The sequence below is a fragment of the Salvelinus namaycush genome, chromosome 5 (genome assembly GCF_016432855.1).
Source record: "Salvelinus namaycush isolate Seneca chromosome 5, SaNama_1.0, whole genome shotgun sequence".
Classification (NCBI taxonomy): domain Eukaryota; kingdom Metazoa; phylum Chordata; class Actinopteri; order Salmoniformes; family Salmonidae; genus Salvelinus; species Salvelinus namaycush.
The window spans coordinates 28353873-28374017 of record NC_052311.1 but is presented as its reverse complement, the minus strand read 5'-3'; the positions used below and the strand labels follow the sequence as shown (position 1 = coordinate 28374017).

Sequence of the window (20145 nt, the reverse complement as noted above, 5' to 3'; positions counted from 1 at the left end):
TGGAGGCACTGAGCTTGAGACACGCACCACAGGGAGAGTGCGTGGAGGAGGAACAGGGCTCTGGAGACGCACTGGAAGCCTGGTGCGTGGTGTAGGCACTGGTGGTACTGAGCTGGGGCGGGAAGGTGGCGCCGGATATACCGGACCGTGCAGGCGTACTGGCTCCTTTGAGCACTGAGCCTGCCCAACCTTACCTGGTTGCATGCTCCCCGTAGCCCGTCCAGTGCGGGGAGGTGGAATAACCCGCACTGGGCTGTGTTGGCGAACCGGGGACACCATGCGTAAGGCTGGTGCCATGTACACCGGCCCGAGGAGACGTACTGGAGGCCAGATATGTTGAGCCGGCTTCATGGCACTTGGCTCAATGCTCACTCTAGCCCGGCTAGTGCGGGGAGGTGGAATAACCCGCACCGGGCTATGAACACGTACAGGAGACACCATGCGCTCTACTGCTTAACACGGTGTCTGCCCGTACTCTCGCTCTCCACGGTAAGCCCGGGAAGTTGGCGCAGGTCTCCTACCTGACTTCGCCACACTACCCTTTAGCCCCCCCCCCCCCCCCAAGAAATGTTTGGGTTGTACTTGCGGGCTTCCAGCCTTGCTTCCGTGCTGCCTCCTCATATCGTCGCCTCTCCGCTTTAGATGCCTCCAGCTCCGCCTTGGGACGGCGACACTCCTCTGGCTCTGCCCAGGGTCCTTCTCCGTCCAGAATCTCTTCCCATGTCCAATCCTCCTTGACCCACTGCTGCTGTCGTTGCTGTCCGTTAACCCGCTGCTTGATCTGGGTTAGGTGGGTGGTTCTGTACCGTTCGTCGTCATATTCCTCCTCCTCGGATGAGGAGGAGCATGGATCAGACCAACACGCAGCGAGGTATGTGGACATAATGATTTATTAGACAAACGACAAAACACAAAATAACACTTTAGAAAACAAAATAACAAAACGAACTAAACAGACCTAAACTTACGAACTTACATGAAACGAAGAACACACGAACAGGAACAGACAAACCGAAAACAGTCCCGTGTGGTAACATGTACTGACACGGAAGACAACCACCCACAACAAACAATGTGAAACAACCTACCTTAATATGACTCTCAATCAGAGGAAACGCCAAACACCTGCCTCTAATTGAGAGCCATACCAGGCAACCCATTAACCCAACATAGAAAACACATAACATAGACTACCCACCCAAAACTCACGCCCTGACCAATTAAACACATACCAAACAACAGAAAACAGGTCAGGAACGTGACAGATGCTCTGCTTTGTTTGTGGAGAGCTACCATCCTATAGGTTTTAGCTCCAACCCTAATTTAGTTACAACTGGGGTTGTAGCGAAAACCTACAAGAAGGTAGTTTTCCAGGAACAGGCTTGGAGAGTCCTGACTTAGGACATCAACAGCCAGCCAGGGTTTCATAAAATAAGCTATAGGCACAATACTTTTTATTGCACATTTTGGCCTAATTAAACTGATGAATTTGGTGATATTCAACTTCAATTCACTGGCACTATGAAGAATAGCTTAACCATACTCATTGATAACCTAATATACTTTTGGTGAAGTTACAAGACATTACGAGATACAGATTACCAAGATATAGCTAATGTGCACGGTTCCGACTGTCTGCCTGCCCCGATCTTCCGCGCAAGATTGGGAATCTGTATGTTTCGCTCCGGCGGGCTTGCGGTGCTCCGAAGAGAGTGAGTCACGTGTCGCTAGGCGCACCACGCTTATCTCTCACAGGGCGCAGCCATCTTGCCTAGACTCATCTGTGTTCCACGGTGAACGAGCTATGCAGTAGCTGGCTAATTAACGAGAGCAGACCACTGCAGGACTAAGCACACTCCTTACATCCTGACAACACCCCCAAGTATAATAGAATAAACGATAACGGGGTACCCCTGCCTATAACGGGGTACCCCTGCCTGTGGGGGATGCACACTCTGCCTGCATGACCTGTCTTGGGTTAGATCACGTACAGACAGCGGTTAGAGAACCCAATGGTTGTTTAGCCTGCGCCGCCTTTGGCGAACGCATGCGCTTAGCACGCCTGGAGGGGATGAAGGCCACAGTACTGTCCTCCCTATCTGATGACCATATTCCCCCCTCTGGGGGATGCATCGTCCCCTCAGCATGATACTACCACCACCATGCTTCACCGTAGGGATGGTGCCAGGTTTCCTCCAGACGTGACGCTTGGCATTCATGCCAAAGAGTGCAATCATGGTTTCATCAGACCAGACAATCTTGTTTTTCATGGTATGAGAGTCCTTTAGGTACCTTTTGGCAAACTCCAAGCGGGCTGTCATGTGTCAGCCTTTTTTACTGAGGAGTGGCTTCCGTCTGGCCACTCTATCATAAAGGACGGATTGTTGGAGTGCTGCAGAGATGGTTGCCCTTCTGGAAGATTCTCCCATCTCCACAGAGTAACTTTGTCAGCCTGACAATTGGGTTCTTGGTCACCTCCCTGACCAAGATCCTTCCCCTGATTGCTCAGTTTGGCTGGCAGCCAGCTCTAGGAAGAGTCTTGGTGGTTCCAAAATTCTTCCATTTAAGAATGATGGAGGCCATCCTCCCGAGTGGCACAGCGTTCTAAGGCACTGTATTGCAGTGTTATGGCGTCACCACAGCCTGGGGTTCATTACCGGAGTCCCATAGGGCGGTGCACAATTGGCCCAGTGTCGTCCGGGTTAAAGGAGGGTTTGGCAGCGGGGGCTTTACTTGGCTCATTGCGCTCTAGTGACTCCTTGTGGCGGGCCAGGCACATGCAGGCTGGGGAGTTGCAGCGATGAGACAAGATCATAATCACCAAATTGGGAAGAAAAAGGAAGTCAAAATTACAACAACAAAAAAGAATGATCGAAGCCACTGTGTTCTTTGGGACCTTCAATGCTGCAGAAATGTTTTGGTACCCTTCCGCAGATCTGTGCCTCGACACAATCCTGTCTCGCCGTAATTCCTTCGACCTCATGGCTTGGCTTTTGCTCTGACATGCACTGTCAACTGTGTTACCTTATATGGGTGTGTATCTTGTCCAATCAATTTAATTGACATCCCAAGGATGATCAATGGAAACAGGAGGCACCTGAGCTCAATTTAGAGTATTATAGCAAAGGGTCTGAATACTTATGTAAAAAAGGTATTTCTGTTTTTTGTGTGTTTTTTTTACATTTGCAAACAATTCTAAAAACATGTTTTTCGCTTTGTCATTATGGAGTATTGTGGGTAGATTGATGAGGGAAAACATTTTTTAAATCCATTTTAGCATAAGGCTGTAATATTACAAAATTTGGAAAAAGGGAAGGGGTCTGAATACTTTTTGAATGCACTGTACATAACCTTCGTTCAGCCATTCCTATAGGGAAAATGAATCGGGAAAAGAATAGGGTTTTGGAATAAGCGCCAAAAATAAAGGCTGAGGTTAACACAAGCTTAGGAGATGTATACCTTTTGTTCTATGAGATAATATCAGTTAACATGAACTTTATGAATTATGAAGCTTTTATGTTTGTTTTGTTTGTTTGTTTGCTTTTTCTGATTACATAAATGCTTCAAAATTCACAAAAAAATACATTAGCTGATGAAGATTGTCTCATACAACACAACGTATAAGATCTCCTGAACCTGTGTTTACCACAGACCTTTTTTTTGGCCTTCATCCTCCATAGGCTTTGTCCAACGAACCATGGCGGAGTTAGTGATGAGTTAGTGCCTACAAAAAGACGACACTACTATTGCTCTCTATGGCTAGCAGTTTCTTCCTGGCGATAAAAATAAAAAAACATTTTTTTTGTCATTACTGAATTATTTAATGCATCAAATCAAACATTAAACCTTGAAAACAATTTATGGTAATTCATGGTGACCTTGTAAACAATTAATTTAGACCCAGCGTTTATTTGAAACAGGCATTTATTTGTTGAAATGTGTGCCCTTGCCTGGCTATTAAAAGGTACAGGCAGCTATTTGAGACTCAGCGTTTAATTGAAGTTTTATGGTATGTCACCTCTGAAGTCAGCACCTGTGGGGAGAGGGCAGGGGCCAGGCAAAGGACACACACACACACACACACACACACACACACACACACACACACACACACACACACACACACACACACACACACACACACACACACACACACACACACACATCATGTAGTCAGTGGAAGTTTGACTGTTGCCCCTCAAGCACTTCATGGAGCTTAGCTCACAGACGCATGAATAAAACATGAGCAATTGTTCACCTGATGTGAACGACGCATCGAGAAGAGCGCAGGGCTAGAGTGCTCCAATAACATACTGTATCTGCTCCTGTGCCTTCTACACGGGATAATGACTGCTCATGCTAATGAGGGTCTAATTTCAAAACGCTGAGCTCTTCAGAAACCAACGCAGCAAGGGCAGAGCACCCATAAACTAGTATGTTGTGTGGTATGTTTGAGCAACGGGGAAAGTTACAAAAGACTGTTTGTCATTGAAAGTATAATAGTGTTGGAAGGATAATGATGTGAGACTGGAGGTCAAAATCATTCGGTGGAAGAGGGGGAGGCCGGGAAGGGGGGGGGGTCGGTGAATTTAAACGCTTCCTTTCTCCTGTCTGCTTTTCTCGGTGGTCCACATCACGTCTGTGTTCCTCTGGAGAGAAGGACCAGTCAGAGCTGGGAGGGCTGCTGCCACTTTCAGGGGGAATATCTCCATTTTGACAGGTTGTTGCCCCAGCCAGGTCACCCGTGATACAAGTCAGTATTTGACGTCCATCCATGTCTGAGGAGGTCGGGAGATGACGTGGAAAGCAGACACTAGGGGCAACAGTAAGCGCTGTTACCTTCAAGTAGGTTTCGGTTTCATTAGGGCATGGTGGATGGGTGTAAGCATCTGCCTCTGGATCATAAGGTTGCAAGTTTGAATCCAGTGATAGAAAGTTGTTTTTAATAATTTAGTTTTAAGCCTATCCCAAACCTTAACCCTTACCTTAACTATTCGGAGTTAATGCCTAACCTTAACATTTTGGAGTTAATACTTAAACATAACCCTAACCTTAATAATTCAGAGTTAATGCCTAAACTTAACCCTAACCTTAACAATTCAGAGTTATCGTAACCTTCAACACTTCAAAATCTGATGTTTGGAACAACTTAAAAATGTGACTTTTGAGAAACATGGATGAACGTTTCATTCTGACATGAGACTGTGAGAGCTAGTTTGTGGCCCCTACTGTACGTGTGTGTGCACATGGACATGCAGTGGGCGTGCGTGTGTGCATTCGTGTGTGTGTGTGTGTGTGTTGTGTCAGCCTTTGCGAGCCTGTCACGGGAGCTCCTTCACTCACTCCAGTAGTGTGTGACAGTTGCAGCTGTGAGGTTGGGGGGGGATGGCTTGACTCTCATCTCTCTCCTATTTCTCTCTCTTCTCTTTCTCTCCCCTCTCTCACACTCTCTTTCTCCTATGCTCTCTCTTTCCTCTGTCCTGCGTGAGCGTGAGCAAACTCTAGGGCTGCTGGGTTTTTCCTGGCGGCTTGGTCAGCTCAAACTGGTGCCCATTGGGGGGATATGGGATATGGGGCAGTGGAGCATGGAGATAGAGGCACCACTAACCCCCATCAGGCAGCTGCTACAGGAGGAGGCTCCAACTCAGTTCTCTGAATAGATAGACATGTGACACACACACACACACACACACACACACACACACACACACACACACACACACACACACACACACACACACGCACACACGCACACACATGCACGCAAGCACACACACACAAACTGGACCCCCCACACAAACTGGATGCCCATTCTCTATCTAAGTCTGTGTTGGCCTGGTATTTAGTTGTTCTAGCCAAGGTTGTGTTATAAGGCTGTGTTAGGCTGTGGCATAACAAAATTCGCAGCCACAGAGTCTTAAGCCGTGTCCCGGTGGATACTGCCTGTGGTGCGTGGCAGATCTATTCAGGGTGTCACTGTGTGTACCGTTGCATCGTGGTCATTTCAGTACAGTGATTCCTAGATGGGGGATCAGGACTCATCATTGGTTTAAGACTGGACTATGGCATTAGTCTTCTGATAGAGCTTTGGCCAGTAACTTTCTCTGGTCTGGATGGAGAGGAAGGAGGAGAGTATATACCTAATCTCTAGCAGCAATGCAGTTTAACCCATGTGAGAGCTCCAGCACGTTGTTTCGTCTCCAAAGAGGAGTGCGTTGTTTCGGCAGAGAGGTCACAAGGCTCCCTTCCCCGTTAATCTTGAGGGACCATAGGGAAATTCCAAAATGCTTTCGATAGAACACCGCACGAAACTGTAGCCTGTACGTCACTGAAGGTGGGTGATTGAAGACACTGGGCAGATGGCCTTTTCCTAGGCCTAGTTTGTAGGAGTAGAGGACCAGGTTGGTGGGATGAGGAATGTGCAGCGACAATAAGTTCCTTGACCGGAGAGGGAGCCTCTGTCTCTGTGTCCCCACTGCACCCTCCTCACACTCTCTTCACCAAAGCCATTACTGCATTCCCTCCATTCTCTGCAGGCTATAGACAGGACAAATGTCACTTTGAGAATAGTGTGGAATCCCTCTTAAAATTGAATCAAAGTTTATTGGGCGCATACACAGTTGTTACAGCGGGTGCAGCGAAATGCTTGTGTTACTTGCTCAATAGTCCAGTATAAATGTCAAACAAGTACACACATAATAATCAAAAACGAATATGATAATTTATGCCATTTAACAGACGCTTTCATCTAAATCAACTTACATTCATGCGTGTATACATTTTACATATCGGTGTTCCCAGGAATCAAACCCACTACCCTGGATTTACAAGCGCCATGCTCTACCAACTGAGCTACAAAGGACCACAAGAACCATAATGCTAAGCCACTACAATGAGTGGGTGTTTGTGTGTGTGCACAGCAGAGCAGCATGTGTTTTCAATCCTTTCCTCTTGACTTTTTCCACTCTGTTCCCAAATGCACCCCAAAAAATTCTCCCAGTGTGTTTCTTTCCCGGGTCGACTTGCTGGAAATGACCTAACTACTATACTGCCAGGAAGAAGAATGCGAAGCAGCATTCCCTGGAGCATCTTTTGATGTCAGAGCATTGAGAAGGCCCCTGGATATGGAGCTGAATGATGGCCTCCCAAACTAAACCCTCAACAGCTGGAGACAGCCTTTTCCTTGCTCCTGCTCCAAAACATCTTCAAACGCCCCTAATAATCTGATCATGTATACACTACACCGCTGCGTGTGTAGGCTTATATTAAAAAAAGATATACACTTGGGCTCAACGTGAGTTGACATTTGAGTAATTTAGCAGATGCTCTTATCCAGAGCGACTGACATATAACACAGTCGTAGTAGGTACATTTTTCCCTCAATAAAGGAGTTATCAGTGCATCCAGTGCTATTAGGAAAATATAAGTGCAGGTAACCTTATAACCGTAGCTTTGCTGCATGAGGAAGTTGTGTAATGTTATTGATAGCAGACAACATAATGACTTGGGCATTTCCCCTTTCACCATTTGTCAGGACCCGGTGCGAGAAACAGTCACTAATAATCGTCAGAACCCAGAAGATGAGGCAGACACAGCAGTACTAGAGATGGTGGTTTAATTAAAGAACAAAATCTTCAGGCAAAGAATCTAAATCCACAATGTCCAAACATAAAGCCAAGAAGCACAAAATGGATATCCTCCAAAATACAAAGAAACTCCACAAAGTGGTAAAAACAGCAGGGAAAAAACAAACCTCAAAAGACTACTCAAAAATACACAAGAACTAAACCAGAGAACCTCTGGAAAATCCAATAAGAGAATCATATGTTCAGAACAAGGCTTGGGCTGGGGCTGGGTGCTAACATACAAACACTGAGCAAGGAACTGAGGAACACACAGGGTTTAAATACTAACAAGGGAACGACACACAGGTGCAAACAATAATAAGAGCAAGGAAAAACAAAAGGTACAAAAAAGGTGCAATGGGGACATCTAGTGACCAAAACCTGAACAGTCCTGGCCAAAACCTGACACCATTGAAATGATGACATGCCACCATGAATAGAAAAAAACTAGAAACAAGAAATCAAGAATGTCAGAACGAATCCACAAGCCAAATAACACTTTATCAGTAATCCAAAAGCAGTCTATGCGTGTATACTGTATATCAAAAAATATATTAAGAATTAATATCATTAAGAATGATTAATATCATTAAGAATGATGTGTACAGAAGTAGATATATTACAGTGAAACATGTCAAGAACCCAGTATATAAATGCAGGCGGTGTGTATAAACAGTGTAACAAGAAATACGGTGGTGTAATAGTAATGGTATTATAGCGAATAGGAACACTGTTGTAGCGCTAGCGTCTGGAGATATTGCCCTGCTGCTTCTCAGATAAGCAGATCTGAGAGAAGTGGTGGCGTTCATACCTGGAGTGTATTATCAAGGTGTTGTACGTACGTGTGTAGACAAGAGTTAGAGCTACTGTCAGTCCTTTGATCAGCTGGCAGTTTCATCTGCGTAGTTAAACAGTTAGTTGTCTTCTGTCTGGGAGATGAGGAAAAAACGGTGTCTCGTCTTGGAATGCATTTGATCTGGTTTATTTCTCATCTTGGGCAAATACGCAGAAGCTTTTGAGTACATTTTGGATAAACCCTGGCCAATGGATGCAAAATATGTTGAAGTACATTGATGAGCTGCGTTTTGAAATGGTGGTGATTTTAGGAATCGGTGCGAAACTGTTTTTATTCAATACGGTCTAGGTGAGAATCCTTGCCAAAGCAACAAAAGGAATGCAGCCTAGTGCTGCAGCATGAGGCGAAGAGCTTACCGGTAAACTTCAGTGCTCCCCACACAGGCTCAGCCCTCTTGGGAAAACAGAAGAGTGCTTCAGCGATCATCAGATACAACACTGAGTCAAGACCGCCAATAGTATATGTCTAGAGATATACCTGTGTTTTGAAGCAGACAGAAAATCATACCCATGTGTCCATTTGTGTAACATGAGTTCATGTAAGTTACCTTACTGAATTTATACTATGTAATTGTTTTGGGGAATATAGTATGTGTGTATGTGTGTGTGAGTCTGTGTGTACGAAAGGGAGCAAGTTTGTCCATGATTTTCAGTGGTTTGTGTGTCAAATCAAATCAAGTGAGTTAGTTGTGTGTTAGTTGTGTGTGTGTGTGTATCTGTGTGTTGTGAGTGCATGCGTGCGTATGTTGGTCTGGTGCTGGTGCTCCTGCCTGACACATTTGCCAGTGACCATGCCAGTGCCTGTCTCTGTGTCCGTTCTTTGGCCACCGGTCTGGACACAGAGAAAGGAGAGGAAGACGGAGAGCCCAGGCCAGCCCAGTGTTCCGGCATGACTAACACAAGGCTCCGCTTCACATTGGCTGGAGAAACGCCTTCCTATAAGCCATAGCCAGGGGCGCAGTTCATCCGCTACTGCTGTTGTTGATGAGCTTTCTGTTGATTCAGCTCAATTTGCCATCAAGTAAACAAACAAAACATGGTCATCCCGCTCCATATCACTCTGTATCGCCATGTGGTGTGTTATTATGGTCCGTCTGTGTACAGTCATAATTGCTCAGCAATATTAGGCTAAGCCGGGGAAAAGGTCCTGTTGGCTGCTCACGTTGCTGGTGATTTTAATAAGGTTCAATCGCTGGAGTTCCAGTGAGCCTGTGTGTATTTTAGGTATTAACAGTATCTGAACTCCTATCCACATGTCTGATGAACCATGAAGAGAGAGAGAGAGGATTAATCATCCCATCAGTGGATTATACAGAGGAAGAGGAGGAGAGAGAGCGAGATGGTGATTAATACAAGATGGAGAAATTACCCTTGAACAAACAGAGGGCTGTCTCAACAATGAGAGGCAGACAGAAAGGGAGAGAGAGGGAGAGAGAGGAGCGACATACTGTATGCCTGTGGATAGGTGATGAGCCTCCTGCGAGTCTAATGCTCTCTCTCTCTCTCTCTCTCTCTCTCTCTCTCTCTCTCTCTCTCTCTCTCTCTCTCTCTCTCTCTCTCTCTCTCTCTCTCTCTCTCTCTTTCTTTCTCCCCCCTCTCTCTCAGGAGGGAGTGTATTTTGCTTAAAATGTTGACACTGCAACCAAAGTTCTCCCATGACACATTTCAGGCGAAAGTAGTTTTTGGCAAAGCATCCCGGTTGCAGCAGTCTATAGAGCTAGAGAAGTAGCTGTGTGTGTGTGTTTGTGTGTGTGCGCGTGCGTGTGTGTGTGTGCATGTCTGTGTGTGAGTGGGTGTAGTGTGAACTGAATCCCTGTTGCCTTTCACTTCCAGCAGCAGGGCCAGGTCCCTCTCAGAGCCTCTCCAGTCTGAGAGAAAGGTTTCCGGCTGTGCTGCTGTTGCTTAATGCAATGGAATAATGTACCGAACGGAATCGCTGTTATAAATCTTTCATGCGTCACAGGTTTGGCTGTATGCACGTGTATTTGCCAACACATCCAAGTGTAGACATGTATAAGAGTAGGGCTTTGACTTTATCCTGGTGATGTTACAATGTTCGGGTAAAACGCAGTGCCCTATTCATGAGTGCACGTATGAAACGATACGATATGATACCGTACGTTACAATGATAAAGGCTCGTGTGCTAATGTGGGTGTATTCTGTGTTGTGTGTGTGTGTGTGTAGCTGCGGGACGGCCTGGGTGGCCGGGATGCCACTGTGTGCCCTGCCAGTCCACGGTGGATCCTGAAGGGCAGGAGGACGGAGTGGTGGGGACGGAGTGTAGCAGGCTGGGAGGGCACCACGCGTCTGGAGACATGAACCTCTGCTGGAACGAGATCAAACGCAAGTCCCTCAACATCCGGTAAGAGGCTGCTTACAATGGGGTTCAATGGGGTTAGGATTCTGTTTTACATTGGGTTTCAATGGGAGTGTGCTGTGCACTGGGTTTCAATGGGTGTAGGATGCGTTTTACATTGTGTTTTCAATGGGTGTAGGATGCGTTTTACATTGTGTTTTCAATGGGTGTAGGATGCGTTTTACATTGTGTTTCAATGGGTGAAGAATGTGTTTTACATTGTGTTTTCAATGGGTGTAGGATGCGTTTTACATTGTGTTTTCAATGGGTGTAGGATGCGTTTTACATTGGGTTTCAATGGGTGTAGGATGCGTTTTACATTGTGTTTTCAATGGGTGTAGGATGCGTTTTACATTGTGTTTTCAATGGGTGTAGGATGCGTTTTACATTGTGTTTCAATGGGTGTAGGATGCGTTTTACATTGTGTTTTCAGTGGGTGTAGGATGCGTTTTACATTGTGTTTTCAATGGGTGTAGGATGCGTTTTACATTGGGTTTCAATGGGTGTAGGATGCGTTTTACATTGTGTTTTCAGTGGGTGTAGGATGCGTTTTACATTGTGTTTTCAATGGGTGTAGGATGCGTTTTACATTGGGTTTCAATGCAAATAAAATGCCATTTACTTTAGGCAGTGGGAGAGAATCAACAAAATAACTTCAAGAAAACATATTTCAAAACCATGCTCTCACAACATGCTGTGAGTCCTTCATGCGTCGATGTTTTTGCGGTGTTGATATTTCTAATATCCTCTCTGTACTAGCGTCTCTAACCTGTTAATCCAATTTGTTCACTGCTGTTCCCACAATTAAAAAAACATTGTCTCTATAATGTGCTGTCACGAAATGAAATATTCTCTTCCAACGCCGAGTGGGCCTAGCCATTATGGATAATATGTGGGTTAATACTGATTCGCCAACCCCCCGCCACCCCCCCCCCCCCAAGTTACACTTGAGAGGTCTGCATAGGCAAAACAATTAGGAACAACTGTAGTACTGCTTTGATGCTTAATTGGAAGGCGCCCATGCCTGGCATATCATTGGTATGTCTTCAATTCAGCTGGCATCCCTTAATTACTAGCTTGACCCCGAACATCCCAATTCATCCAGAGGGGACATAGGAAGGAATATATTAGTGGGGATATTGGTTAAGACAGTTCTCCCTGCAGCGTATTGTAATGAGATCTCTATGGATGTCCTGCAGTGGTAGCACACACGTACGCTTGCACAGACGCACACACACACACACACACACACACACACACACACACACACACACACACACACACACACACACACACACACACACACACACACACACACACACACACACACACACACACACACACACACACAACACACAACACACACACACACACAACACACAACACACACACACACACACACACACACACACACACACACACACACACAACACACACACACACACCACACACCACACACACACACACACACACACACACACACACACACACACACACACACACACACACACACACACACACTCAACCCCTTCTGACATCATTTGGCCCACAGCGAGAGAGAGACAGATCGCTACAACAACAGTCATGAGTGGAGAGCGAGTGGAGCGTGAAAGCCAAGAGATGTCCCCGAGAGATGTGTACAGGACTGAGTGCCAACTCCTGGACAAGTGGAGGTTGGTTTTTATAATGGCTTGTCAGGGTTTGATGGATATGTGGTGTTGGAGCCTCTGTTCCAATGGCAGATATATAAAGAGGAGGAGGAGGGGGAGAAATTATGGAGTTAAAGTCCTCCTGATGACTAACTGGCCAAGGCCTTTCCTGCTTCTCCTGCTTCTGCCTGTCACCATAGAAACCATACTGCAACCATGGTCCTGTGTAGACTACAGTAGCTTCTTTGTGGCGATCAGCATTCTTTGTGTGTGTAGGCACTGTGCATCAAGAGTATCTGTAAGGCATAATGCTGAATGATTATTACTCACCTACGTTTGAATGCTCTGTGCATTGAAACACGTGGACAAGCTTCAGTCCCTCGTCACCAAGCTTGGTAATTCACAGAATCTGAAGGTCGACATTAAGAGCGGTGTCTTCTTCTCTCAGTGAGTCACACCAGTAGAGGTAATTATATTTTCTTCAACAAAAAAAGTCTAATGACTAGACGGAGTGCAGTCTGTAATTTATGTTGTGTTTATTACAGTTTTTTACAATCACTTTGGCACTAATTTCGGGACCTTGATGTCATTTTTCAAAACTCTAGACACAAAACTCTCAACCAATGATCAAAATGCTAATTTTTCTAAACTAACACTTTTTCCAATTGCTTGGATACAATACACATCAAGCTAAGATAATTTCTTCATTGAACTAAAATCACCTGTTCAAATTGACACAACTTAACATCAAAGTATTACCATTTCAAAATGCAATTCACACATTAGTTCTGAGATGACTGTCTATTCATTTCATTACAATGATCTGTTGCATTACTCTTAATGCATAGTTTTATGGAAACTGACAAACAATATTCAATGTTTAGATCATGAAAGTTTAACGAGATCCATTGACACCAATTAACGTGGAACATGAACCAAATGGACTACATTATCTATGGATGTAATATTTCATCATCATTCTTTATCAGACAATGTTTCTATGGTCCCATGTACCACTTTTCCAGACCATGTTTTCAGATTTGACATTACTGTACAGTCACCGGCCACTTTATTAGGTACACCTATCTAGTACTGGGTAGGACCACCTTTTGCCTCCACAACAGCCTGAATTATTCACGGTGTTGTACGTTAAGAGATGCCCTTCTGCACACCACTGTTTTAAACAGCTGTTATTTGAGCATTTGTGACCTTTCTGTTAGCTTGAATGAGTCTGGACATTCTCCTCTGACCACTCTCATTAACAAGGTGTTTTGCCCACAGAACTGCCGCTCACTGAATGTGTTTTGTTTATCGCACCATTCTCTGTAAACTCTAGAGACTGTAGTGCGTAAAAATCCCAGGAAGGCAGCTGTTTCTGAGATGCTGGAATCACCATGTGTGGCATCAACAATCATACCACGGTCAAAATTGCTTAGATTACGCATCTTGCCCATTGTAATGTTTGGTCGAACAACATCTAAAGCTCTCTACTCTATATACTCTATATATTGAGTTGCAGGCAGCCACGTGATTCGCTGTTCGAATGTAACCTTCCTTGATGAGCTAAATCAGGTCTGTAGAGCTGATGGCATGACCTATGTCATTGTGTGGGATAATGTCAGGTTCCACCATGCTCAAATGGTGCAAGCATGGTTTCAGGCCCATCCACAATTTACCATCCTGTACTTACCCCCATACTCTCTTTTCCTTAACCCGATTGAGGAATTTTTCTCCACATGGAGGTGGAAGGTATATGATAGGCGCCCTCACGAACAAGCCACCCTTCTCCAGGCCATGGATGACACATGCAATGACATCATGGCAGACCAGTGTCAGGCCTGGATTCGCCATGCCCGAAGATTCTTCCCAAGATGTTTGGCTGATAAAAACATCCATTGTGATGTGGATGAGAACCTGTTGCCAAATCAACAAGACAGAGTTGATGGAAATATAGAAGTACAGTAATCAATCTTTTGTTTTGCTTTTTACAGTAAGCCAGGTGAGGAACACTGCAGTTGACCTTTAACTGTCTTTTCTTTCTTTTTTTACTAATTATTTTTGTTTTGATTCAAAGAAACCTATGTTGTGATTTTATTGTATTTCATCAATAAATGTCATATTTTGTTCAATGATTCCACTGTGTCTGTAGTATTCTCTCTACTAGTCCTTTTACAGTGATGTATTTACATGTGGTAGCATAATGAAACATGTATCACATATTTTGTAATACAATATTTCATGATTGTACGAACAACTACACAGTGAAACTATCGGTATCTTGTGTGTGGGTGATCAAAATGAATGTTCCTATGGTATTTCATGAGAAATTAGTTATTTGAAACAATGATTCTGCAAGTGCAAGTTTTTTTTAAAGACATGAATGCACAATGGAATGTTTTGAACATTGGACAGGCTGTGTTACAAGTGATGACCGTTTTGAGTTTTGTGTCTAGAGTTTTGAAAAATGACCACAAGGTTCGGAAATTAGTGCCAAAGTGATTGTTAAAAACTGTATACAGTTGCTGAGGCAATGGTTGGTTGCTTGAGCTTTGTTATGATTAAGACTCAAATCAATGAAGCCACAGCTCCATTTGATAGGTATTCTGTATACATATCTGTCATAGTGAACTCTAGATGATTACGGATGTGAATGGGAAAAACTTGATTTCCTCAGGCGTGGTGATAAAACAGGTATACATCAGATGAATTACTACTGCAGGAGGATGCGACACATGAACCCTTCTTACAACGTAAAGTGCCGAGAGCTTGAGGAAAGTGCTACTCGTTTGAACGAGACCATTTTAATGTGTGTGAACAATGCAATCCGTATTACTAACTGAATTGATGGCCGAATGGTCCCAAGCCTTTCAGTCAGGCCCACCTTATTGATCATCCTCTTCATCATCAGGATACAAAAGTTTATAGAGGTTGTCTTTGTTACGCCCTTGCAACAGTGGGCTATTGTTCTGGTGGTGTGTGTAACACTGACGTACTGTGGCCTGTGGAGAATGCCCTCTGGGGGTGACGTGGGTGGCAGACTGGCACGCTGGGAATGTGTGTACCCGTGGAGGGAGGGAGACATGGCATGGCTGGGATGATTTCAGAGTGCCACCCTCCTGTGCTCTGATCCACTGTGTCTGAGCAAGTCTCTGTATTCTCTGTTCTGTCTGGGTTATAGCAGGGTTCTGTCTGGGTTATAGCAGGGTTCTGTCTGGGTTATAGCAGGGTTCTGTCTGGGTTATAGCAGGGTTCTGTCTGGGTTATAGCAGGGTTCTGGCTGGGTTATAGCAGGGTTCTGGCTGGGTTATAGCAGGGTTCTGGCTGGGTTATAGCAGGCCACTGGCTGGGTTATAGCAGGCCTCTGGCTGGGTTATAGCAGGCCTCTGGCTGGGTTATAGCAGTTCTCTGGCTGGGTTATAGCAGGGTTCTGGCTGGGTTATAGCAGGCCTCTTGCTGGGTTATAGCAGGGTTCTGGCTGGGTTATAGCAGGGTTCTGTCTGGGTTATAGCAGGGTTCTGGCTGGGTTATAGCAGGCCTCTCAGTAGTTTTTTTCTCACTCTTGTCCCTTTCCATCATCCTCGCTCTATCTCTCTCTCGCTCTCTCTCTCTCTCTGTAGTTCTCTCTCTCTCTCTCTCTCTCTTTCTCTCTGTAGTTCTCTCTCTCTTTCTCTCTGTAGTTCTCTCTCTTCCCCCCTCTCTTTGTATGTCCCTCCCTCCCTCCTCTCTCATATCCTGGCAGTGCCCTCTATAGTCAGTCAGTGTTAACTACAGTCAGTGTTGTGCCCCACTTTATCCTCCACCAGCTCTTCCCTGCAGTATCTCCTGGCTTGGCCTAGCCCCTACAGGCTCTGTTGCGCTCCAATTACATGATAATGATTCCTGAATAGACCTTCTATCCAACATTAGTTCAGGGTCAAGTGTGAAAATAGCCCTCGGGCCAATGGGGTAGTAGAGGTGGGAAGAATTTAAATATTATTGGATCATTCAGACATCAATCATCTAGTCAGTTGGTGTGGGTGGGATGTCATTGTCAGTAAATATAGTTTCTTTAGTGTCAGAATTAGGTTTTTGGTAGCCTCAGGGGGTTGTGTTTAAATGTTCTTATTGGTTCCCTAATGAGTTGCCTCGCTTAACCATGTTTGTCGATTCGCCTGTCTCGTTCTACTCGGGCAAACTAGAGTGTGTAACTGTACATAATTCCTGTTACTGCTTGGGAGAGTATCATTGGCGTCATACGGGTAGTGGAGGGGACGCGAGATGAAGTTTAAGAGAAACGGAGGGGACACAGCTCCAGCATCTTTTGGGAATGGTGCCATGCAGGCTCGTAGCGGGGTGGAACACTCAACAGGGAATTAGGGAGCCATTCATTATTTAATATTATAAACCGGGACTTGCGATCCCTGGTATGCTGATTGGCTGTAAGACGTAGTATATCAGACTGTATACCACGGATATGACAAAACATATCCCTACCGAGTCCATATCATGGCAAGAACAGCTCAAGTAACAGACACATCTCCACATCAACTGTTCAGAGGAGACTGAATCAGGCCTTCATGGTCGAATTACTACAAAGAAACCACTACTAAAGGACACCAATAATAAGAAGAGACTTGCTTGGGCCAAGAAACATGAGGAATGGACATTACACCGGTGGAGTCCAAATTTGAGATTTTTGGTTGCAACCGCCATGTCTTTGTGAGACGCAGAGTAGGTGAACGGATGATCTTTGCATGTGTGGTTCCCACCGTGAAGCATGGAGGAGGTGTGATGGTGTGGGGGTGCTTTGCTGGTGACACTGTCAGTGATTTATTTAGAATTCAAGGCACACTTAACCAGCATGGCTACCACAGCATTCTGCAGCGATACGCCATCCCATCTGGTTTGGGCTTAGTGGGACTATCAGGACAATGACACAACACACCTCCAGGCTGTGTAAGGGCTATTTGACCAAGAAGGAGAATGATGGAGTGCTGCATCAGATGACCTGGCCCCCACACTCACTCAACCTCAACCCGATGGTTTGGGATGAGTTGGACCGCAGAGTGAAGGAAAAGCAGCCATCAAGTGCTCAGCATATGGCACCATAAACAAGCACCAGGGTGTAGTGTGACAGGAGCAGCCAGTAAAGAATCCTCTCTTTGTTCTCCTGAGGTTTGATATGAAACCTGGGGTTCTGTAATGCTAACAAGTCATAAATTGGCATTGTTACAATGCTCACTTGTACATTTTCATTTTGCATCGGTTACGTAAATGAAACCATATTCTTTTAATAACGCCAGGGCTGCCAGTCATGTCGGTTCTGTCAAATATAATCACATCTAGGGGCTAACGTGGGGCCAGTAGGCCTCCTGTATTACAATCCCTCTTGATGTGAACTGTGACTGTAGAATCAAGGCTAGGTCACACTACTAGACCAAGGTACTGGGGAAATGTTGCCGTCATTTTACATGGACACGTCTTAGTAACATTTCAGGGAGTATGTCTGATATGGGACAGGTTTGGAGTTATTCAGTTAACTGACTAAGGTATGAGAGAATATAGAGAGGTACGTATTCATTAAAAGAGTCAAAAGAGAATTAAAGCATAAGGCATGTGTGTATGTAATGTGTGTTTACATGATGTGTATGAAATGTAAGTGTGTGGACATTGACTAGGGATGAGATCAGACGCTCCTTGGCCCTACCGAACATTTAGTTATACTGCTCTAATTACATTGGTAACCAGTTTATAATAGCAATAAGGCTCCTTGTGGGTTTGTGATTTATGGCCAATATACCACAGCTAAGGGCTGTGTCCAGGCACACCGTGTTGCGTCGTGCATCAGAACAGCCCTTAGTCGTGGTATATTGGCCATATACCACACCTCCTCGGGCGTTATTGCTTAAATATACCACGGGTATGACACAAAACAAATTGTTTACTGTTCTAATTATATTGGTAAGCTGTTTATAATAGAAATAAGGCAACTCTGGGGTTTGTGGTATATGGCCAATATGCCACGGCTAAGGGCTGTATCCAGGCACTCCGCATTGCGTCGTGGTTTAGAACAGCCCTTAGCTGTGGTATATTGGCCATATACAACAACCCCATGGGTCTTATTGCTTAAAACCACCAGGCCACTCGCTGTTTGTTGTGTAGATTCTAGGAATGAAACTGGACAGAGCTGTGTAGGAGCGCTCTTCGTCGGGTGGTGCAAAACAAATCACACGCTCTTGGTAAGATTAGAAACAAAGTGGAGGAGGTTAGGTTTTGGACGACCACAGCGTCTCTGTGAATTGCCGGGAATTCACTGATGTGCACAGAGATGTAGCATCTTAATTTGAGCCAGTTTGCTACAGCAGGAAAAGAGGCCTGCAAGCAACAGGAAATGTGAATTATTATGTGGATTATAATTAATTAGAAAGCCAGTGTGAGGGTTTGTGCACAGGCTAGAAAGAAAAGTGGCCGGTGTGTGAGAGAGAAACTGTACAGCTCTGTAGAGTTCAAGAAGTATTCGCACTCAAAACCATGAAAAGGAATAATCCAAGGAGGCCGAGATGCAAAAATACTATACTTAATTGAATCCATGCTCAAAAGAATACAAAAAGTGAAAGTGCAACGTGCTAATGAAAATCAAAAAGGAACAGAGCATACGTTCCGGCCTCATACCATTCATTTTTTATTTTGGTACGGGTTGATTTTGTTAGGGAAAATCAAGTCTGAAATTTCGAAGTGGAAATTACAAACTTCAGAAGCCTTTTAATCCTCAAATACTCTAGAAGTATAACATGTCCTGCATTACAGGAAAGTTATCCTGCAACAGGGTGATCAAAATAAGATCCTACATCTGTACCAGGAAGCAGACACACAGGCAAGCACACACACAGGCAGACACACAGGCAAGCACACACACAGCCCCCCCCCCCACTGAATGCATGTGTGTTGGGAGAGGGGGCTAGTCTCAGCTTGTCTCTGTGTCAATTTTAACCAGCAATAGAGCCCTCACATCTACCTGCCAGACTGTGTTACCTTCAAGTGTCTCTCATTCCCAGAAGACCCTGCACAGCCTTTTCATCTATTGCCTACAAGTTGTCCTTGACATCCTCCACATCTGTGTGTGCCTGCTCCATACGTGTGCACCTGAGCCTACACTCAGCGAGCATGTCATTTAATACTACATACTGTATACGGTATAATAGCATGTTTCAATGTGTGTGTCATCAAGCATGTGCACCTCTGTGCATTTTTGCATAACCTACACGTGTGTGTGTGCGTGTGCGCATGCACGTGCGTGTGTGCGCACGCCTCAGTGTGTGTGCCAGTTTGTACTCAACAAGAGTGTGATTCACACAGAGAGCCAGTGAATGCAGGTTAATGAGGGAGGTGAGTCACTGGAGCACTATGGAGAAGAGAGAGGCTGTCTACATATTTTAAGACTTTGGGCTCCCCAGCCCCGCTCCCCATAGTCCCTAGTCTCTGCCTCTGCCTCTGCCTCTGCCTCTGCCTCTGCCTCTGCCCCTGTCTCTGCCCGTCTCTGCCCCAGTTTCTGCCCCAGTCTCTGCTCTAATCTCTGTCTTTGCCTCTGCCCCAATCGCTGTCTCTGTCTCTGTCTCTGCCCCAATCTCTGACTGCCTCTGTCTTTGCTTTTACCTCAGTCTCTGTCTGTTTTTTTTAAAA

General features: G+C 45.1%; 1 protein-coding gene across 1 annotated transcript in view; it reads left to right on the top strand.

Moving 5' to 3' along the window:
- Window positions 1-20145, top strand: part of LOC120047004 (dystrophin-related protein 2-like) — a 138971-nt gene that overhangs the window by 42274 nt on the left and 76552 nt on the right. Inside the window, exon 3 of the mRNA XM_038992552.1 lies at window positions 10666-10843. Within this exon, the coding sequence (XP_038848480.1) occupies window positions 10666-10843 (178 nt within the window). The remainder of the gene's footprint in view (window positions 1-10665; window positions 10844-20145) is intronic.